At 37.0% G+C, this 17,302-nt stretch overlaps 2 protein-coding genes across 9 annotated transcripts; both read left to right on the top strand.

The window, feature by feature from the left end:
* Positions 1–1,348: 1,348 nt before the first annotated feature.
* On the top strand, positions 1,349–5,571 carry LOC130995795 (probable apyrase 6). The gene is made up of 9 exons (XM_057921220.1): positions 1,349–2,176; positions 2,679–2,791; positions 3,024–3,131; positions 3,569–3,623; positions 3,929–4,120; positions 4,203–4,300; positions 4,395–4,591; positions 4,826–5,064; positions 5,144–5,571. Exons 1-9 carry the CDS (start codon positions 1,582–1,584, stop codon positions 5,179–5,181), a joined length of 1,635 nt encoding a protein of 544 aa, XP_057777203.1. The 5' UTR covers positions 1,349–1,581; the 3' UTR covers positions 5,182–5,571.
* A 6,778-nt stretch (positions 5,572–12,349) lies between these two features.
* Positions 12,350–15,997, top strand: LOC130995808 (uncharacterized). Of its 8 annotated transcripts, none has more exons than XM_057921241.1 (9): positions 12,364–12,578; positions 13,043–13,104; positions 13,198–13,541; positions 14,113–14,184; positions 14,591–14,655; positions 14,808–14,964; positions 15,185–15,274; positions 15,370–15,459; positions 15,545–15,997. In XM_057921241.1, exons 3-9 carry the CDS (start codon positions 13,254–13,256, stop codon positions 15,701–15,703), a joined length of 921 nt encoding a protein of 306 aa, XP_057777224.1. In that variant the 5' UTR covers positions 12,364–12,578; positions 13,043–13,104; positions 13,198–13,253; the 3' UTR covers positions 15,704–15,997. The 8 variants fall into 8 exon arrangements, with proteins under 8 accessions (XP_057777226.1, XP_057777224.1, XP_057777227.1 ...); XM_057921239.1 differs by having other exon boundaries at positions 12,435–12,726; XM_057921242.1 differs by having other exon boundaries at positions 12,458–12,587.
* The last annotated feature ends 1,305 nt before the right edge of the window (positions 15,998–17,302 follow it).

The following is a 17,302-nucleotide window of genomic DNA, read 5'->3' as shown; positions in this document are numbered from 1 at the left end:
CGTAACAAATGATAATAAAATTCGTTATGCACTTAATTAGACATATAATTCGTAATAGATACACATAAAAACACTTTGAAGTATAATAAGACATGATTCGTAACAAATGGTAATATAATTCATTATGCACTATTTCTAATAACATATAATTCGTAACAAATAAATATTAAATTCGTAACAAGTGGTAATAAAATTCGTTATGCACTATAATTAGACATATAATTCGTAACAGATACTCATAAAAACAGCGAAACAGAGAGAGAGAAAAACTCTTAAATGAAATAAAAAATCTTTCCATACTTAATTTTTCATTCAATCCATTACCTTTCTACCGATATCATTTTTGAAATGAAATAAAAAATCTTTCTATATCTCATAGCATCAGAATCGAAACAGAGAGAGAGAAACTCTTAAAAGTCAACCTTTCTATCCTTTCGAAAGTGTTAGTTACGAATCATTAGTGCAAATCTGAAGAACCACATATTTGATTTATTTTTAATTTGGAGCGTCGATAAGTTCGATTTTCGAAAAATTAAATTGACTGAAAAAATAAAAAATTTCCTAAAAATTTGGCTGAACCAATAAAAAAAAGCAATCGAAAATCGATCGATTTGGTCGACCGACTCGATTTTTGCACATCCTTAGAGCAACCACAACGGGCTACTCGATGCCCTTACTCGAGTGGCTATCGAGTAGCCCCATTGCAGAGCTTGCCTACTCGAGGTATACCCGAGAATCACCTTTTTTTTTCTTTGAAATTAGATATTTTAATGTTAGTTTTAAATATATTTTTTAGGATTTAAGTAATTTTTAATGTATGTCTTTAGGTGTTTTTTGATGTAATATTTAGGATCTTTATTTAATGCAATTTTAATTATTAGTAAATTATTTTATTTAAATTTGAGCAATTAAATTTAAATGAAAAACATAAAATCAAAACTAATGTTATCAAGTAGGCTATCAAGGAACCCCAATGCAGCACTACCTACTCAATAACACAACCACTATCAAGTAGGCTATCAATGAACCTCATTGCGGATGCTCTTACAGTACTCATGCATCACTGTCTCATTTGGCTGAAGTCCAATTTCCGGCTCCTAATTCTTATGAAAATTTAATTAATCTGCAATCAGAGATAATAATATAACCTAATAAAGCCTCTCTCTTTTTTTTGAGAATACAGAAATAACAAAGTTGAAACCTTTTAATATGGAATGAAATTCACCCACAGGAGAGCCAATGGATTAGCAGATTTGTCATATCTTGATTCGTGGAAGGCAGTTTCCTTCGTACGGAGCAGAAATATTAACTCGACAAATTTTAAAACTGAAAAAAAAAATAAAAAAAATTAAGATAAAAGGGGATTTCCTTCCCAATATTCAACTGTCAGAAACAGGAAAAACAGTTGCAGAAATAAACACGGAGGGGAGGGAGAGGGCTGCAAAATTCCATTGAAGGGCCCTCTCAAAACTCAACCTTTTTTCCAACAAAAAACAACGAAATTTCGTTTGTGAATCATAGGAATTTTGTTGCTGTTGATCAATTAACACATTCCTATGGTTCACAAAGTTCAATTATTTGATGCGCCGATTGAATGCCCGCACAGTAAACCCTAGTCCGGAAGAAGAGAAAAAAGATATGGATCCGATCAAACTCCAATTCCGGGCGGGCCGACCTGGATTTCGACCCCCCAATAACAAGCAGCCAAACCCCATATCAAAATGCTGTTTGTACACCACCATCTCAATTGCGATTCTGCTATTTTGCTACATTCTGTTGTTTGGGAACAGAATTAACGAAAACAAGAAATACGGCGTCGTGATCGACGGCGGGAGCACAGGGACCAGGATTCATGTGTTCAAGTACGACGTTAGGAATGGGAATTTGGCTCTCGATTTCTCCGAGAAGGGCCGGGCGTCGATGAGGGTGAATCCGGGTCTGTCAGCTTACGCGGAGGATCCTCAGGGGGCGGGCGCCGCTGTTGCGCAGCTGGTGGAATTTGCAAAGAGGAATGTGCCGAGCGAGCGTTGGGGCGAAACCGAGATTCGCCTAATGGCGACGGCTGGTTTGAGGTTGTTGGAGAAGGAAGATCAAGAGAAGATCTTGAATGCTTGTAGGAGGACTTTGGGAGCGTCTGGATTTAGGTTTCGTGATGATTGGGCTAGTGTTATTTCGGGTATGATAAAATTAGATGTCTTTACCTTTTCTCTATCATTACTGTTCTTGTGGGATATGGTGAATTTTTCTTCTTTTTTAATCCAATCCTTTGGAAACAAGCTTCTTGCTGATTAAGTTGAAATAGAAGAAAGTTTTTGAGGGAAGTTAGTTAAATTTTGCCGTTGCCAATGGTGCTTGTCTTGTGCAGTTTTTGTGTGAAAAAAATTGAGCTTTGAGCTTATATGTCTATTTGGTTCCTTGTATTGACGGCTTGATTAGTGAGGTTTAAGAATAAGTCAGGCTTCTTCATGTCTGATGATTCGACTCTGTACATTCTCACGCCTATAGTTCCCTAAGTTTGCCACTCCACTTATAGAAATTCGAGAATTCTCTGCTCGCTCAATTTGTAATTTTTATATCAATCAGCATGTACGTAAGTTTGAATTATCTACTCTTCAGAGTGTTTAAATGTGTTTCACAATCTTTTGATGATTTCAATAATAATTTCTGAATTGTTTTAGGGTCCGACGAAGGCTTGTATGCTTGGGTTGTGGCTAACTATGCTCTTGGAACTCTTGGAGCCGAACCAACACAAACAACTGGTATCATTGAACTTGGTGGTGCTTCAGCTCAGGTTCTATTTCGGTTATTGATATGGTTGTTGGTTTTGTTTTGCTGCAAATGATTTCACAGTTAGAAACAATAATGTCACTGGTTCATGGGTTAATTTTTTACTCTTCTGAAAATGAACCTGCTAACTAGTTACTCCCTGATCTGTCTTTGCTATATAATATACATTTCCTTTTTCCTATTTTCATGTCTCTGTTTCTTATGTAGATTCGTATTGAGATTCTGAATTTCTACAGGTTACCTTTGTCTCAAATGAGCCCATGCCCCATGAGTTCTCTCGGCAAGTTAAATTTGGAAATTTCACTTACAACCTGTATAGCCACAGCTTGCTTCACTTTGGCCAGGTAACATTTCTTCTGAAAGCAAAGTCAGTGACATATCATCAGTGTTAATAGCATCCTTCCTGTGGCTGAGTTTCATTTATGTCTTCGGGGCTTGACTAGTAGAATTCTTGAATATGGGATCACCACTTTTGTAAGACTGTATACCTTCATTACTTGTGCCTGTTGAATGGTTGGCATTCTCTTGCATATAATTTGAATTTATAGAGTATTATCAGATAAATCAAATTCTGAAATAATCTTTCATCTTGCTTGTGTAATGAAGCTGTCATTTACTAGATTTTGCAGGAATATGCATGTAGTTACTGTTGTAAATATATTTTTGATATTCTGGCTTGTTCACTGTGTACTGAAAGACTTGACTGCTGATGCAATGCGATTATGCTATTAGCTGTGAAGTCTGCTGCATCTTCCAGGTTTTTTGACTATTACTTTTGCAGAATGTTGCCTTTGAGTTGTTGAAAGAATCTCTTCTATCGGGACACCAAGAATTGGGTACGTCCAGCTGAAGTATTCTATTTTTGGCTGGTTGTCTTTATAAAGCTGCTCTCTATTTTGGTGAACTTTTTTTGAATCAGAGTGGAAATGTATTGAAAACTATACTATGTATTCATTCATTTAGATAAATACTCTTAAGTTCATTCTTCATTTGGACTAGTTAGGGTCTCGATCTGGATGAGAACTAGCTGAATTAAGCTGTCTCGTTAACTCAGTTATATTGGTTGTTCATAATTTCTACTCCAGACACATGGAAGGTTAAATCCTTCGTTTGAAGTTTGTAAATTTGTTATTTGCTGCAGCTGCCAAATCTCTTCACATAGAGAAACCAATGGATCCTTGTACTCCTAGAGGATATGTCTCTGAAAAGGAGGCGCGGAAGCTCTCTCCTACTTCTTTGGTCGAAAAAAGGAGATACATGTCTACTTTGTCACCCAGTGGTAATTTCTCCGAATGCCGATCTGCTTCTTTGAAGCTGCTGCAGAAAGGGAAAGGTATTCTGTCTGATGACTTCGCATGCTTCTTGTTAATCATTTTACAGGATATTTTTAACAGACTATTTTATGCCGAATGCAGATAAATGCTCTTATCGCACTTGCTACATTGGGTCAACATTTATTCCGAAGCTGCAAGGGAAGTTTCTTGCGACAGAAAATTTCTTTCACACTTCTAAGGTGTCATTCAACCTTTGAATATTGAGTTTGACATTATGTTTATGTTTTGTAATTTCTAATCCGCTAAGCTTTTCTTTTCTCTTCCATCAAGTAGTTCTTTAGGTTGGGCCAAAGATCATTTTTATCTGGGCTGGTGGCTGCTGGGGAAGAATTCTGCAGCGATGATTGGTCAAGGTTGACGAAGAAATACTCATTTCTCGAGGAAGAGGACCTTATTCGCTATTGCTTCTCTTCTGCATATATCGTGGCCATGCTTCATGATAGTCTTGGAATTGCTTTGGATGATCAAAGGTATTACTTGTTAAACTATTTTCCAAGATACATTTCCAAATCATCGATCCTTAACTATTCACACAGATTAGATGTGCACACTTTTTTATTTTAAAAAAGTTATGTTGGAAGCAGATTTTTTCTTTCGGTTATATTGGATATCACTGGCATCTTAGGAGTTGGCAGGCGCGGATCTTGCTTTTCTGCCAAATTATGAAATTATATTCTATTTTTCTCTGAATAATCTTGGAGCAGGATTCAATACGCGAGTCAGGTTGACAGCGTCCCGCTCGACTGGGTGCTGGGAGCCTTCATCCTGCAGAGTGCAGCCGAGTTAGACGTAGAGAAGACAGATTGGTTGACCCCCGTTATAGGAGGTGAGTCTTCGCCCCTGCCCCTTCTCTTTGGAATCTTCCTTATGGCGGTGCTCGTGTCATGGTTCGTGTTGAGGAGGCGGAAGCCTCAGCTGAAGACGATCTATGATCTGGAAAAAGGTAAATACATAACCACGCGCATCAGTCGATACTCATAAAAGTAGCGGCGTTACAACTGTGCGTCCCTGAATTTACTCAGACGACGACCAAGTGCCTGAATATCTAGACTGCATGTGAAGAAGAAGTTGCTTGCTGCTGCACTCCCTCGATCTTGGTTCCCATCCGAACCCTCCTCTTTGGTGACGCCTCGCTCAAGAATCGAGAGGCTAGGAGGCCGATTATCGAGCAAGTTAAGGAGCGAGTTTTGCCCGGGGCGCACGGCTGCGTTACGGTGAGTACAGTTCTTGTTTGTCCATAAGTATAGAAGAAGAGACAGTATAGGATTCTGTTTACATAATCCAGTGATTGAGATTTGCACAAGGGGAGCTCTGCTCACTGCTTCCCTCGATAGTGTGTAACACGTCATTTTAACTTTAATCTTATTCTCTTTTTGGCTTTGTAAAAGTACACAAACGTTCAAGGTGAATGAATGCATTGATTTTTTTGTCAATGTATAATTTCATACCATGTCGAATTACCTTTTCTTTCCACTGATTAGAATGACAAATTTTGTTTTATTCTCTCATCCGTATGCATCTTCTTACGTTGGAGTGACATGAGTTTTAATAAAAATTAATTGTGTAATTGACGAGGGAAGGATGTGTTCCACAAAATTGTAAAGTAATAAACTAATAACGAGTGAAATTATTTTTAAAAATAAATTAAAAAGATATTTTGCGGACGGATCAAAATGAAAATATTGGAAAAAATTGTTGAGGTTTGGAGGGAGTACTATTTGTAAATATTCAAGTCAGTGGAGCCCACCTCCAACCAACACTATGACCAGCTTCCTTTTTCCTTTTTTTGTTAATAATGAACAAATTGAACCAATTAGAATTTACCAGTATATTCCAGAATGTTTGATTTTGCTTAATATCTCTTTGGTTGCAATTGCGAGATACAAAATACTCTTTGCGACTGCATCTCTACATCCTCTGTTTACAATAAAGCGGTGCCTAATTCGGTTAACTTATTATTACAAGCCTAGGAATGGCAATGGATCCTGGATTCGGTTCAAATTTGCGAATTCAGATCCTTTTTTTAAGATCTGGACCTTAGGAAAAATGGATCCAATGGATCTGGATTGGATCTGAGTTATTCCTATAATTTTCGGATCTGAATTTGGAGCAAAAAATCTGAGACCCAGATCCGATCCGTGGATCCATTTATATATAAATATACGAAAACACAATATTAGATGGAGAATGGAGTCGCAATTTGGTTCGTCAGATCAATCTTGATCAATGGCTGAGATTAGAAGTTAATATAATTAAAATTGGTGAGATTTATAATATCCCTTAATTTACTCATTTCTCTCTCCTCTCTCCTCTCTCCTCTCTCTATCTCCCGTCACCCCTCACCTCTCTCCTCTCTCTCTCTCGTCCCCTCTACCTCTTTCTCTCTCACGATTTTCCCCCATTAAACACCAGAAAACTTCACCATTCAAGACAAGTTCAACACAAGTTCAACACAAGTTCAGAAGTTCAATACCACAAATTCAAAAGTTCACAGAATTATACGTATAAGTTCAATAAAATTATTTACAAAATCTGCCGCCCCCTTCCTCTTCTCCGGCGAATGTTCAATGCACGGAGAAGGGGGCGGCGGCCGGAGTTCAGAAGGCGGCGGTGGTGGCTGAACTTGGGGCGTTCGAAGGCGGCGGTGGTGGCTGAACTTGAGGGCGTTCGAATGCGGCGGTGGCTGAACTTGGGCGGCGGTGGCTGAACTTGATGGGGTTCGAAGGCGGCGGTGGCTCTGAACTTGAGGGCGGCGGTGGCTCTGAACTTGTGGGCTGAACTTGGGGCGTTCGAAGGCGGCGGTGGTGGCTGAACTTGAGGGCGTTCGAAGGCGGCGGTGGCTCTGAACTTGAGGGCGGCGGTAGCTCTGAACTTGTGGGTTGAACTTGGGCGGCGCTGAGGAAGGAGGCAGCGCCACCTTTTGTGTGTGTTCTGTGTGTGTGTGTGTGTGTTCTGTGTTCTGTGTGAGAGACGAGAGAGATAGGGAAAAAGGGACAGGAGAGAGAGATATGAGAGAGGAGAGAAGGAAGTGGGAAAAAGTGACGGAAGAGAGAGAGATGAGAGAGGAGAGAGGGAAGTGAGTAATTTAAGGGATCTTACCAATTTTATTTTCAAAAATTATTATATTAATTATATTAGCTTTTAATCTCAGCCCTTGATTAATATCGATCTAACGAACGAGATTATGACTCTAGACTTTGCAAATATTTATGTTCTTGTTGAACTCTCCCCTATATATATATATATATATAATGTTATTTATTTTTATCTAACTCTAATCTAATATCTATGACTAATCTATATATCTCTTTTCATAAATAATATATAATGCAATTAAAGATAATATTTTACTTTTATTTTAATTTAAATTTTAGTTTTCATTATTATTATTATTATTATTATTATTATTATTATTATTTATATTGATAACATTAATTTTCTTTTTTCTATGTAAAATAGAGGACACATTGTTCCACTGTTATTTAGTACTCCTACTTGATTATTATATTCTTATTGTTATTAAACTTTGATAATATTTTATAGAATATGGTTAATTAATTTATTTTGAATAATTGTTGAAAATCTAGACAATAATTATAATTTTATTTGGGATTAATTTAAGATTGGGATTAATTTAAGATTTATAAATTTATTTTAAAAGACAAAAAGTATGGATTCGGGTCTGGACCCGAGACCCTGTGGATCTTATGGATCTGGACCTGAATCTCATTTTTTTGGATCCAATGGATCTGGACCGGATCTGGGCCTAAGTCAAAAAATCTGAATCTGGATCTGAACCAAGTAAGATCCAGTCCAAATCCGGCCCATTGTCATCCCTATACGAGCCCATGCACTTTTCAAACAAACTTTATACGACTGTACTTGTCTAATTTGAAACTCAATTCTCGAAAATAAAAGCATTTATATAATTCAGAACCAAATAAACCATTTATGGACATACACATCACTCCAAAATAGTATATGATGAGGATGGTACTCGGTCTTCACTTAGAGTAGAGAGAATCGACCCAAATAGCAGAGTATGAGGCTCAGAGGAGAATTCATTCTTAGATGCGTACATAAATTGAAATATCTTTGTCGACGAGACAGTGAACTAAGGAGGAAAGCGTGTTTCCTCAGAGCTGGTTGGAGAGGTTCAGAGAAGAAACACCGAGGGGGAAAGGTTTCAAAAGGAAAGAATGTTGAGAAAATAGATTAGAGAAAGCTTCTAAATACAACAGAGCTAGAGATGGATACAAAAAAACCTTTCCGTAGTCGGAAAAGAAGTGCACCTAGGAATGATTGTTGTAACTATTTTGCAGGTGATCGCTTTCCCTAAGCTATTTTCTCAACATTCTTTCCTTTGCCTTTTTTGCAGTTGCAGGAACGAGGGAAAGTCTGATTGTCGGTCGACGTGGAAGATGCAAAAGGGAAATGAACGAAGATGTCGATGGTGAAAAGGAAGGAGGACTCTGAAAAGACAAAGATGTCCTCCCTATACTCATAGTTGAATTTACTATTATGCCCTTGGTTGTAAGGATCTATAACTAGTGATAGGATACAAGTTGTAACACATGTTCACTTATGCAGTAATAAATTCATACTATTTTATTTAAGTTTAGGAGTTCTTTACATTTAAATTCAAATGGAATCGCATAGCCGTTATAAGAAGAATCCCTTTCATTAAATAAAGAAAATATCTCCAACCTCTTTCAACGTTAAGTAAGAAACAGAGATTTCTTAGTATTGAATAAAGAGTTTACTGAAGATTCATTGCTATTCTGCCCGTGTCCAGTCCGTGATTACCGAAGGTGGAAAGCTTCACTACTACAGGTTAGTCGTCTCTCTTTTATTATCAAGTGTTGGTCGGAACCACCTTCACTAGTATCTTTGTCCGCTGAGTGTATACTACTTTAAGTTCAGTACGAATTTTAATAAAATAATTTCTATGTTTCATAAGAGTGTGCGTAATTATAGTTCCTTCATCTACAAGAGTATATTTCTTTGAATTCAACATGAATTTTAATAAAATATTCGCTTCGTCCTATAAGAGTGTGCATGATTGTTAGTGACACCATTTTAATAAATATTAGGTAAGTGTGTTATGAATGGAAGAAATGATCGACTTTTAGAGATTAAAAAAAGAAAAGAAAAAAGTAAGCGATTTGTGGTGCATTATGTGTGGTAACGTTGTAAATAGATTGATAAAATAGATGAAGTAGTGTCCAAAAAAGAAAAGTGCACACTCTTGTGGGACATACTAAAGTGACAAAAAGTGCACACTTCAATGGGACGTGTAAAATACTCCCCCCCTCCCATTTGTATTGGCCCCTTACTTTTGGGCACAGAAATTAAAAAACCTTTTATTTATGAGTTAAGTAGGTGGAATGTTTTACTTTTGCCATTTATGAGTCCTTATTTTTGCTATTTTAAGAAATGGGCCAATACAATTGGGACAACCCAAAATAGCAAAGGGGCCAATACAAATGGGACGGAGGGAGTAATTGATAGATGTGTTTTTATAATGAATAAAAAGTTTCATCATGTAAAATGAGTCATTGTGTTTGAACTGAATTTGAAGTTATCTAAATTAAGTGAATGTTGTTAAACAAAAAAAATGAGATCGTATCCAAAAAAGAAAAATATTACTCTCTTCGTCCATTAAAAGTATGACACTTTTGATCGACACAAATTTTAATAAAAATGGTGGTGATTTTCATGTAATAGAGAAATGGTCCCACCAAATTTGAAATGAGTGATTGAAATTGAATTAAAGATGATTATTTTGTAAATAAGGCATGTTTGTAAGGATAAGAAATAAGAAAAAAGTAGTGGGGCCATTTCTTAAGAGGCACTCTCCCGTGCAACCGGTTGCACCGTGCAACTGGTTTCTGAATGATACTACTTCAACATACAAATGACACTTGAAGATCTTCAAGCTTCAAGTGTCATTTGTATGTTGAAGTAGTATCATTCGAAAATGTTCAAGTGTCATTTCTCGAATGAAGTAGTGTCATTCTGGAAACCAGTTGCACGGTGCAATCGGTTGCACAGAAGTATTTGTGTTTCTTAAAATGGAAAGTTCCATAATTTTTGTGGACACAAAAAATGGCAAAAATAACATACTTTTTGTGGACACGGGGAGTATATTTTTTGTGGACGTCAATCGAATAATTGTTGTATACTTTTAGTGGACGGAGGTAGTAGTTTTTTAGTTAATTTCGTTTACTTATTTAATATTTGAAGTATTAACAAAAATATTTATTCAGAAAATATATGTATAATTTATTAGAAAAAGAAATACATTTATTACCGTTGTTTATTCTTTAAATATTAGATTGTTAATTTGAAACTTGATTATAAAAAGAAAACGAAAACAAAACAAAAACATATAACCAATCGCCCTTCTTGGACGACAAAACAATACTTAGAATCCCATTCATTATTATTCATCTAGAAAGAGATAATAAAATTCAAACAAATTTTAAATTGCATTACTCCGTCTGAGCAACGTTGAACAAGCGAAACAATGCGAACTGACAAATTTGTCAATTTCCCATTAAATATCAGACCGTTGGTAACTACAAAATCCAAAATGTTTTTTTTTTAGGGGAACTTATAAAAGAATATTAATCATAAGAGCACCCATCTTGATCCTTTTTCAAGTTCAAACGAACAAAAGTATAGCTCGAATTATCGACTTAGAGCATCAACAACGTGGGGTGCGAAGGCCGGATCGAACCCGGCCTATCGCACCTGCCACGGTTGTTGCACCCAGGTGCAATGGAGGAGGGGCGTATGGACGCACCCGCTGCAAAGCTGGAGCGAAGGAAATGGGTGTATTGCACGCGCCCATTTCCGTAATTAAAAAAAATATATATTCGGATTAAAAAAAAAATTAAACTGTCATTTGTTGTTTTTTTTATTTGTAATTGGATGTTTTAAATATTTGTTGTTTTTTTCATTCAATTAAAAATATTTGTTTTTTTATTCATTCAATTAAAAAAAAATATTCGGATTAAAAAAAAACTTTAAATTTTTCGAAAATTGGATGTTTTAAATATTTGTTGTTTTTTTTATTTGTAATGTTTGGATTTTTAGTTGAATGAATTTTATGTTGTTAAAATTGAAGTTGTTTAATTTAAATTGAAAAAAGAATAAAAGTAAAGAGAAAATGAAATTAAAATCTGTTGGGGATGGATCCAACAATTACGGATAAGGACGTCGGGGTCGTCCGGTACGATGGGCACTAGCAACCTGAAACACGAACAACGTTAGAGCCCTCCTTGGAGCACCGGTGGGGGTGTCGATGGAAGGGCCTCCGACGCTCAAGTCAGTAAACAATATTAATAAAAATCGCAATTGAAAATACACGAAATAGTAAATCGGATCGATCTGGGCGACGGAGTTGAAGGCGATTGAGCAATGAGCGAGGGCCATTGGGTCGTCCCGGTTGATCTGATCACCGGAAAACCTAAGGCTGAGAGCGTGGAGGCGGAATAGTGCGAGATGGGAGAGAAGAGCGAGAGAACGTGTTGGAGTGCGAACGATTGTGTGGGTCGAATGACCTAGTAAGTTCTTATTTATACCGCGATGGCCTGACGGCTAGGGTTTTGCTGGCACGTCTCCTTAAACCCTAGTCGTTCCGATATTAGGGGGATCGTATCCCTGACCTCATTCCTTTCTTTCTCCCCAAGTCGCTGCCCTATCTAGGGTTTGGGTCGATGGGCCTTCACGACCTAAAGTACCGGGTTGGACTGAATTAATTGACACTAATTCAACTTTTCAGATTGGGCCTAACGTTTGGGCCGCGAATATTTGCTCGAATGGGCTTATACGAAATCTGCCCACTACAAAATCTATTGAACCCGGGCGGATGCAATACCATTGTTGGAGTGGGTGCAATAGAAGTGGGACCATGTCTATTGCACCTACTATAGGTGCAAGGGTTGTTGATGCTCTTATCTATAACACAAATAGTATTACTTCTCTCTATTACTTGAGAAAATTCAAGTATTCCTCAAACAACTTTATTTTTATATACTGAATTTTTTATTTACTTATTACATAATTTATTTTAAAAAATAATAATAAATCAGATCAATCTCGATTTTTTAAAAATTGGTCCCACCAGCAAATAATACTCACGCAGATGACAGATTTATATCTTTTGGTGCCTAAAAATATAAAAATCCAAGAGGTCCCTCCATTAACAACCTCATTAATAAAAACAAACTGCCTTCACCAAATCCAGAATCATCTACTAATCAACTCGGACTATACATACACAACCCGTGCATCTATACATGAAGAAACAAGATTATTTTATCTACACAAAAAATAATTTATTTATTAATAATAAATGAAAAGTAGAGGAAGCCGAGTCCTTATTTTTCAATTGAGTAAATCTTGGGCGATAAGTTGGAATTAGCCAAAGTCATCAAAACAAAAGCCAAAGTAAAACGCGTGAGCAATCAATAATTACATTACATATACATATATATTTATTATTATTGACTCTTATTGGATTTTGTTTTTCTTGGTTGTGCACCAAATTCGCGATTTCTTTCCCGTTTTCGTTTCGATTTCTCTGTTTCTCCTTCAGGTACGTTTCCTTTTTCTTTTCCTATTTTCATCTTCCAAGTTGTTGTTTCCCCAATTCATTTTTTTGTTGTTGATTAGATATTGACCTTTTGTTTTGGCGCCCTAAGCTAGAAAATTCGCTGATCCCGCTGCATTTGCCAGCGTGATCAATGAATTTCTGACGCCTTTTGATTCCCAATTTTTTTCTTTTGTTAGGGATTAGATTATAGATATCTATTGGGAAAGGTGGGGATTAGGTTTTTACGCCTTTGCTGAGATGAGTTTCTTTTGTTTTGGTTTCAATTTCTTTCCTTTGGGTGGCTTGAGCGAATGTACAGGTCAAAAGATCAGAGCTTTCTCGTTAAATTGAAAAGGGCATTTATCTGATTGTAATCCCGAGGTCGAAAGATTGTATCTTTTTTGTGAATATATTGGAAAATTGTAAATTTTGAATTGTGATGTTGAAGGGTTTCTGTTGACCTGTTCAACCCAGGATTTTTTGTGCTTATTGTTGTTGCTTGAGGCGGTGGTGGTGTAAACAAGGTGTAAATGGCTGAACCTTTGGTGGGGAATGTGAACCAGCCGCCGAAGACTGAGGCGGGTGGGCCGAGCCAGCCGGTTCCCGAGGCTGTGGGATGTGGGCTAAATGGAAAGAAGCCTGAAATGGTGGGTTCCTCATCATCAATGGCAGAAGATAACCAAGTGGCGGTGACAGTTGAGAATGAGGAGGAAGATGAGAATGCACCACTGATTGGGATGGGGGAGTGCCGGATTTGCCAGGAGGAGGATTCTGTAAATAATTTGGAGAGTCCTTGTGCTTGCAGTGGGAGTCTTAAGGTAAAATGCTTAGTTGATGCTTGCTCTTTTAGTTTGGGTTGGGTTGGTTGATATTTTTACTGGGTTGTCTAACTTCGCATATTAGTTGCTATATTTAAGCTTTGTGCTTCCGAGGATCTTATAGGCGTTAGGCAAAATGTTCAGATTTTTTAAATGATATATAAAAGCATTATGCATATATCAATAATTATGAGAATCTAGTCCGGTGTCGTAGAATTGATGCAATTTGGGACTGCAGGCAATTTTTCAGAAAACGACCATGTTATTTGTGGTTGGGGTATAGAACTCTGAGTAATTTGTCTTACAGAAGTTTCTTGAATTTCTTTTTCATGATTGGTTATTTATAATCAAACAGTATGCCTTTTCCTTTAGGAGTGTGTTGTGTTTAAGTTTTTCTCTTTCCACCATTGCCCCCTACATTTCATGCAGCATCTTAATTGAGTAGTTGAGTTATAGCATGTAATATTTATGTTGATGATCCTTATCTTCCCTCTCCTCTCCTCTTTACTCTTGGAAATTCATTTGTTGAAATGACTTGGTTTACTATTTACTGAGATCCATTACTTTACAGTATGCTCATAGAAAATGTGTTCAGCACTGGTGCAATGAGAAGGGAGATATTACTTGTGAGATTTGTCATCAGGTATGTGATTTTACCTTTAAAACTTGATATTTTTCCATTAATCCAGCAAAAAGTCAATCAATGCTGTTTGTTTGCATATTCTAGCTTTATCTCTTGTGGCAATGCTGATATATCCCAATCGTAATTATATTTATGGGAACAGTTATGGATTGGTTTTGCTCATCAATCATGACAACCTCAACATGCTAGCTCAATTTTGTGTGAAACATTATACTAGGAACAGTTTCACCTCATATTTTATGTATTATCCTATCCTGAACACATACCATCTGACTGCCTTGAATGTGTAATAAAGGGTACATATGTACAGAAAAACAAAATTTTAGATCTCACAGGAAGATATAATTTATGATGCTGATGTTTTAGCTTCTATCTCTGATATGACATTATTTACTTTGTTCTGCAGCAATATCAGCCTGGTTATACTGCTGTACCACGTCCCCAATCTGATGAAACTACCATTGATATAGGGTAATAATTTGATTCTTACAAGTGTGAAAATTATGTTTCCCAATTTCACTTGCTCAGAATGAGAGAAGTAAAAGTTTGTTCGTTTTTCATGGGATTAAAGTTGACTATTACTATTGTCTAATTATGATTTGGTTTGTTGAATCTCATTTCAGTGGAGTATGGCAAATATCTGGCGCACCACTAGACATGCATGATCCACGTCTTCTGGCAATTGCTGAGGCTGAGCGCCAGTTTTTTGATGCTGCTGACTATGATGATTACAATGCTAACAGCAGTGGCGCCGCCTTTTGCCGTTCAGCTGCTCTAATCGTAAGCCTTTAGTACTGCTGTTTCCTTATTACAATGCCTCATTTGGTAGTATTTCTGTAGTTTGATTGAGATCCAAGAAAATAAATAATACGCTATGCCCTTCGAGGTCACATATTATACTTGTTTATTGGAGAATTTTCATGAACTATAAAAACTTTCTGAAAGCATTGCTCCCAGACAACAACACCACATTCAATTGATGTATTGTTTCAATTGGCAGTTAATGGCTCTTCTGCTACTGAGACACGCACTGTCCATCACTGATGACGGGGATGGAGATGGAGAGGACGACGCATCAACTTTCTTATCTGTAAGTTTCAATAGATCATTATATGTTATGCTGTCCCAGCCCTCTTGACTATGTAATGGTCAATATTTTTGCTGAATACCACTCCGTATGTGCAGCTATTCTTGCTTCGAGCTGTTGGCTTTCTTATGCCTTGCTACATCATGATCTGGGCCATCAGCATCTTGCAGCGCAGGAGGCAAAGACAGGTATGTATATTGCTCTAATCGAAGCTTTACCTCTTGCACGTCAGCAGCGATATTAATGTCTTGAAATCGTCATTTGCTGGAATAGGAGGCTGCAGCACTGGCGGCTACGCAGTTTGCAATCGTGGTTCAATCAGCACAAAGCAGAGGCCTCCTCGTCACCTCAGCTGCACCAGCAGTCACTCCGTTGGCTACTCCACATGCTGCTGACCCTTCACAGGCCGCGCCTCAGCAGGAGCACGTCTGATCCAACATTAGTTCCCCCATCTATGCCCATTTAAGGTATGCGGGAGTCAGCAATTGCAGTTGTATCTTTTCGCTTACTTTCACTTTAATTTTTCAATATGAGACTTGGCTCTATTACTGTGTTACATGTGTATATGAATTTCCGACCGCAAGACGAGCTGATTGGCTGCGTTTTCGACTAGTTAGACGTTCAACTACGCCCCAGGGGAAAAAAAAAAAAATTACTGATGAGAAGTGTACGTATTTGATGTACCTTGTTAGTGTAATAATATGTATTTTGCCAATTTATTCTTTATTTCGCTATCTTCTTTGTCCAAACGTTGTCGATGGAGTATCTCTTGAATGTATATATGTGTCGCATGAATATGTGGTTGAATTTCTGAATTTTGTTAACTAAGGGGGCGTTTATTTACATGGTTGTAAGATGCATGATTGAGTATTTTTATCCTTAAGTATGATTTCTCTAATCTCACATTTTCAAAGAGATAAGAATCAAGCAAAATTAGCTTAGGGGGTGTTTGGTTGCTCAAGATTAAATTGTCCCGAGATTACTCGAGATTGAATAGGTCCGAGATTATTTTTGTCACAGGAGTTAGGCCAAGAGTCATAAGTTATGATTAATCTTACGCGGCACTGTCTCAAGCTTTATCTATCCAATCAAATAAGCTATAAAAGCCTATAACATTACTAATCTTATTAATCGAACACAATGATTCAATGAACCAAACAAGATATAATATTATTATTTTAATCTTGTCTAATTTTATTCCAAACAAGATATAATATTATTATTTTAATCTTGTCTAATTTTATTAATCGAACACTCTTTAAATGATAAAAATAATCAAAGATTTTAGAATATCCTAAAGTTTTAATTCATCAAAATATATAAAAGATTAATCTTATTATTATTTTTATTAAGATTAATCCTTCAAAATAAATAGCTTTAATAGTACAACAAAAGGATTACCCGCGAACAGGAATCCAATTCCAGCCCTCGTCAAATCAAATCAAAGAAAGCAACCTACCGTTTAGCATTTTTGAAGATCAATTTTTTTTGTGGACAGAGATGTCATGAACTTAGGAAACTCCGAGATTAAAGGAGAGGGAATGGAAGTTGGGAAAGTTGTGGTGCCGAAGAGAGAGACGGCGGCAGCGGTGAAGGTTGGAGGGTCGGAGAAGATTGAGAAGAGGGAAGAAGAAGACTCGAGTTTGACTGAGCAAGGCAGAGAGAGTACTGGTTCGTGTGGGAAGAATTTGGCTGAAATGGGGAACATCAAAAGTGGCTAAGAGGTCAATGGTCCAAATGCAAGATCTGGTGACATGTGGCACAATTGTTACCACTTATCTTTATTTGTTTTTCAGTACCTATGTTATTGTATTTAGCAACTTTAGCCCAAGGGTCCCACCACCTTTAAACCTTAGCATATAAAGTGTACGTGCATGAAATGGGAAAACCTAAGCAATGAAATTATCTTCTCTCTCTCTTTCTCCTTCTTCCTATTCCTATCTACTTCACTGTTCTATCGATTTTATCCAAAATTCCTTCAAATCCCATTAGAATTACAGAAAAATACGAGTAATAGCCTAGATCTATTAC

The sequence above is a fragment of the Salvia miltiorrhiza genome, chromosome 7 (assembly GCF_028751815.1).
Source record: "Salvia miltiorrhiza cultivar Shanhuang (shh) chromosome 7, IMPLAD_Smil_shh, whole genome shotgun sequence".
Lineage (NCBI taxonomy): Eukaryota > Viridiplantae > Streptophyta > Magnoliopsida > Lamiales > Lamiaceae > Salvia > Salvia miltiorrhiza.
Note: the sequence above shows the minus strand (reverse complement) of the source record. Positions and strands in the feature narration are given on the sequence as shown.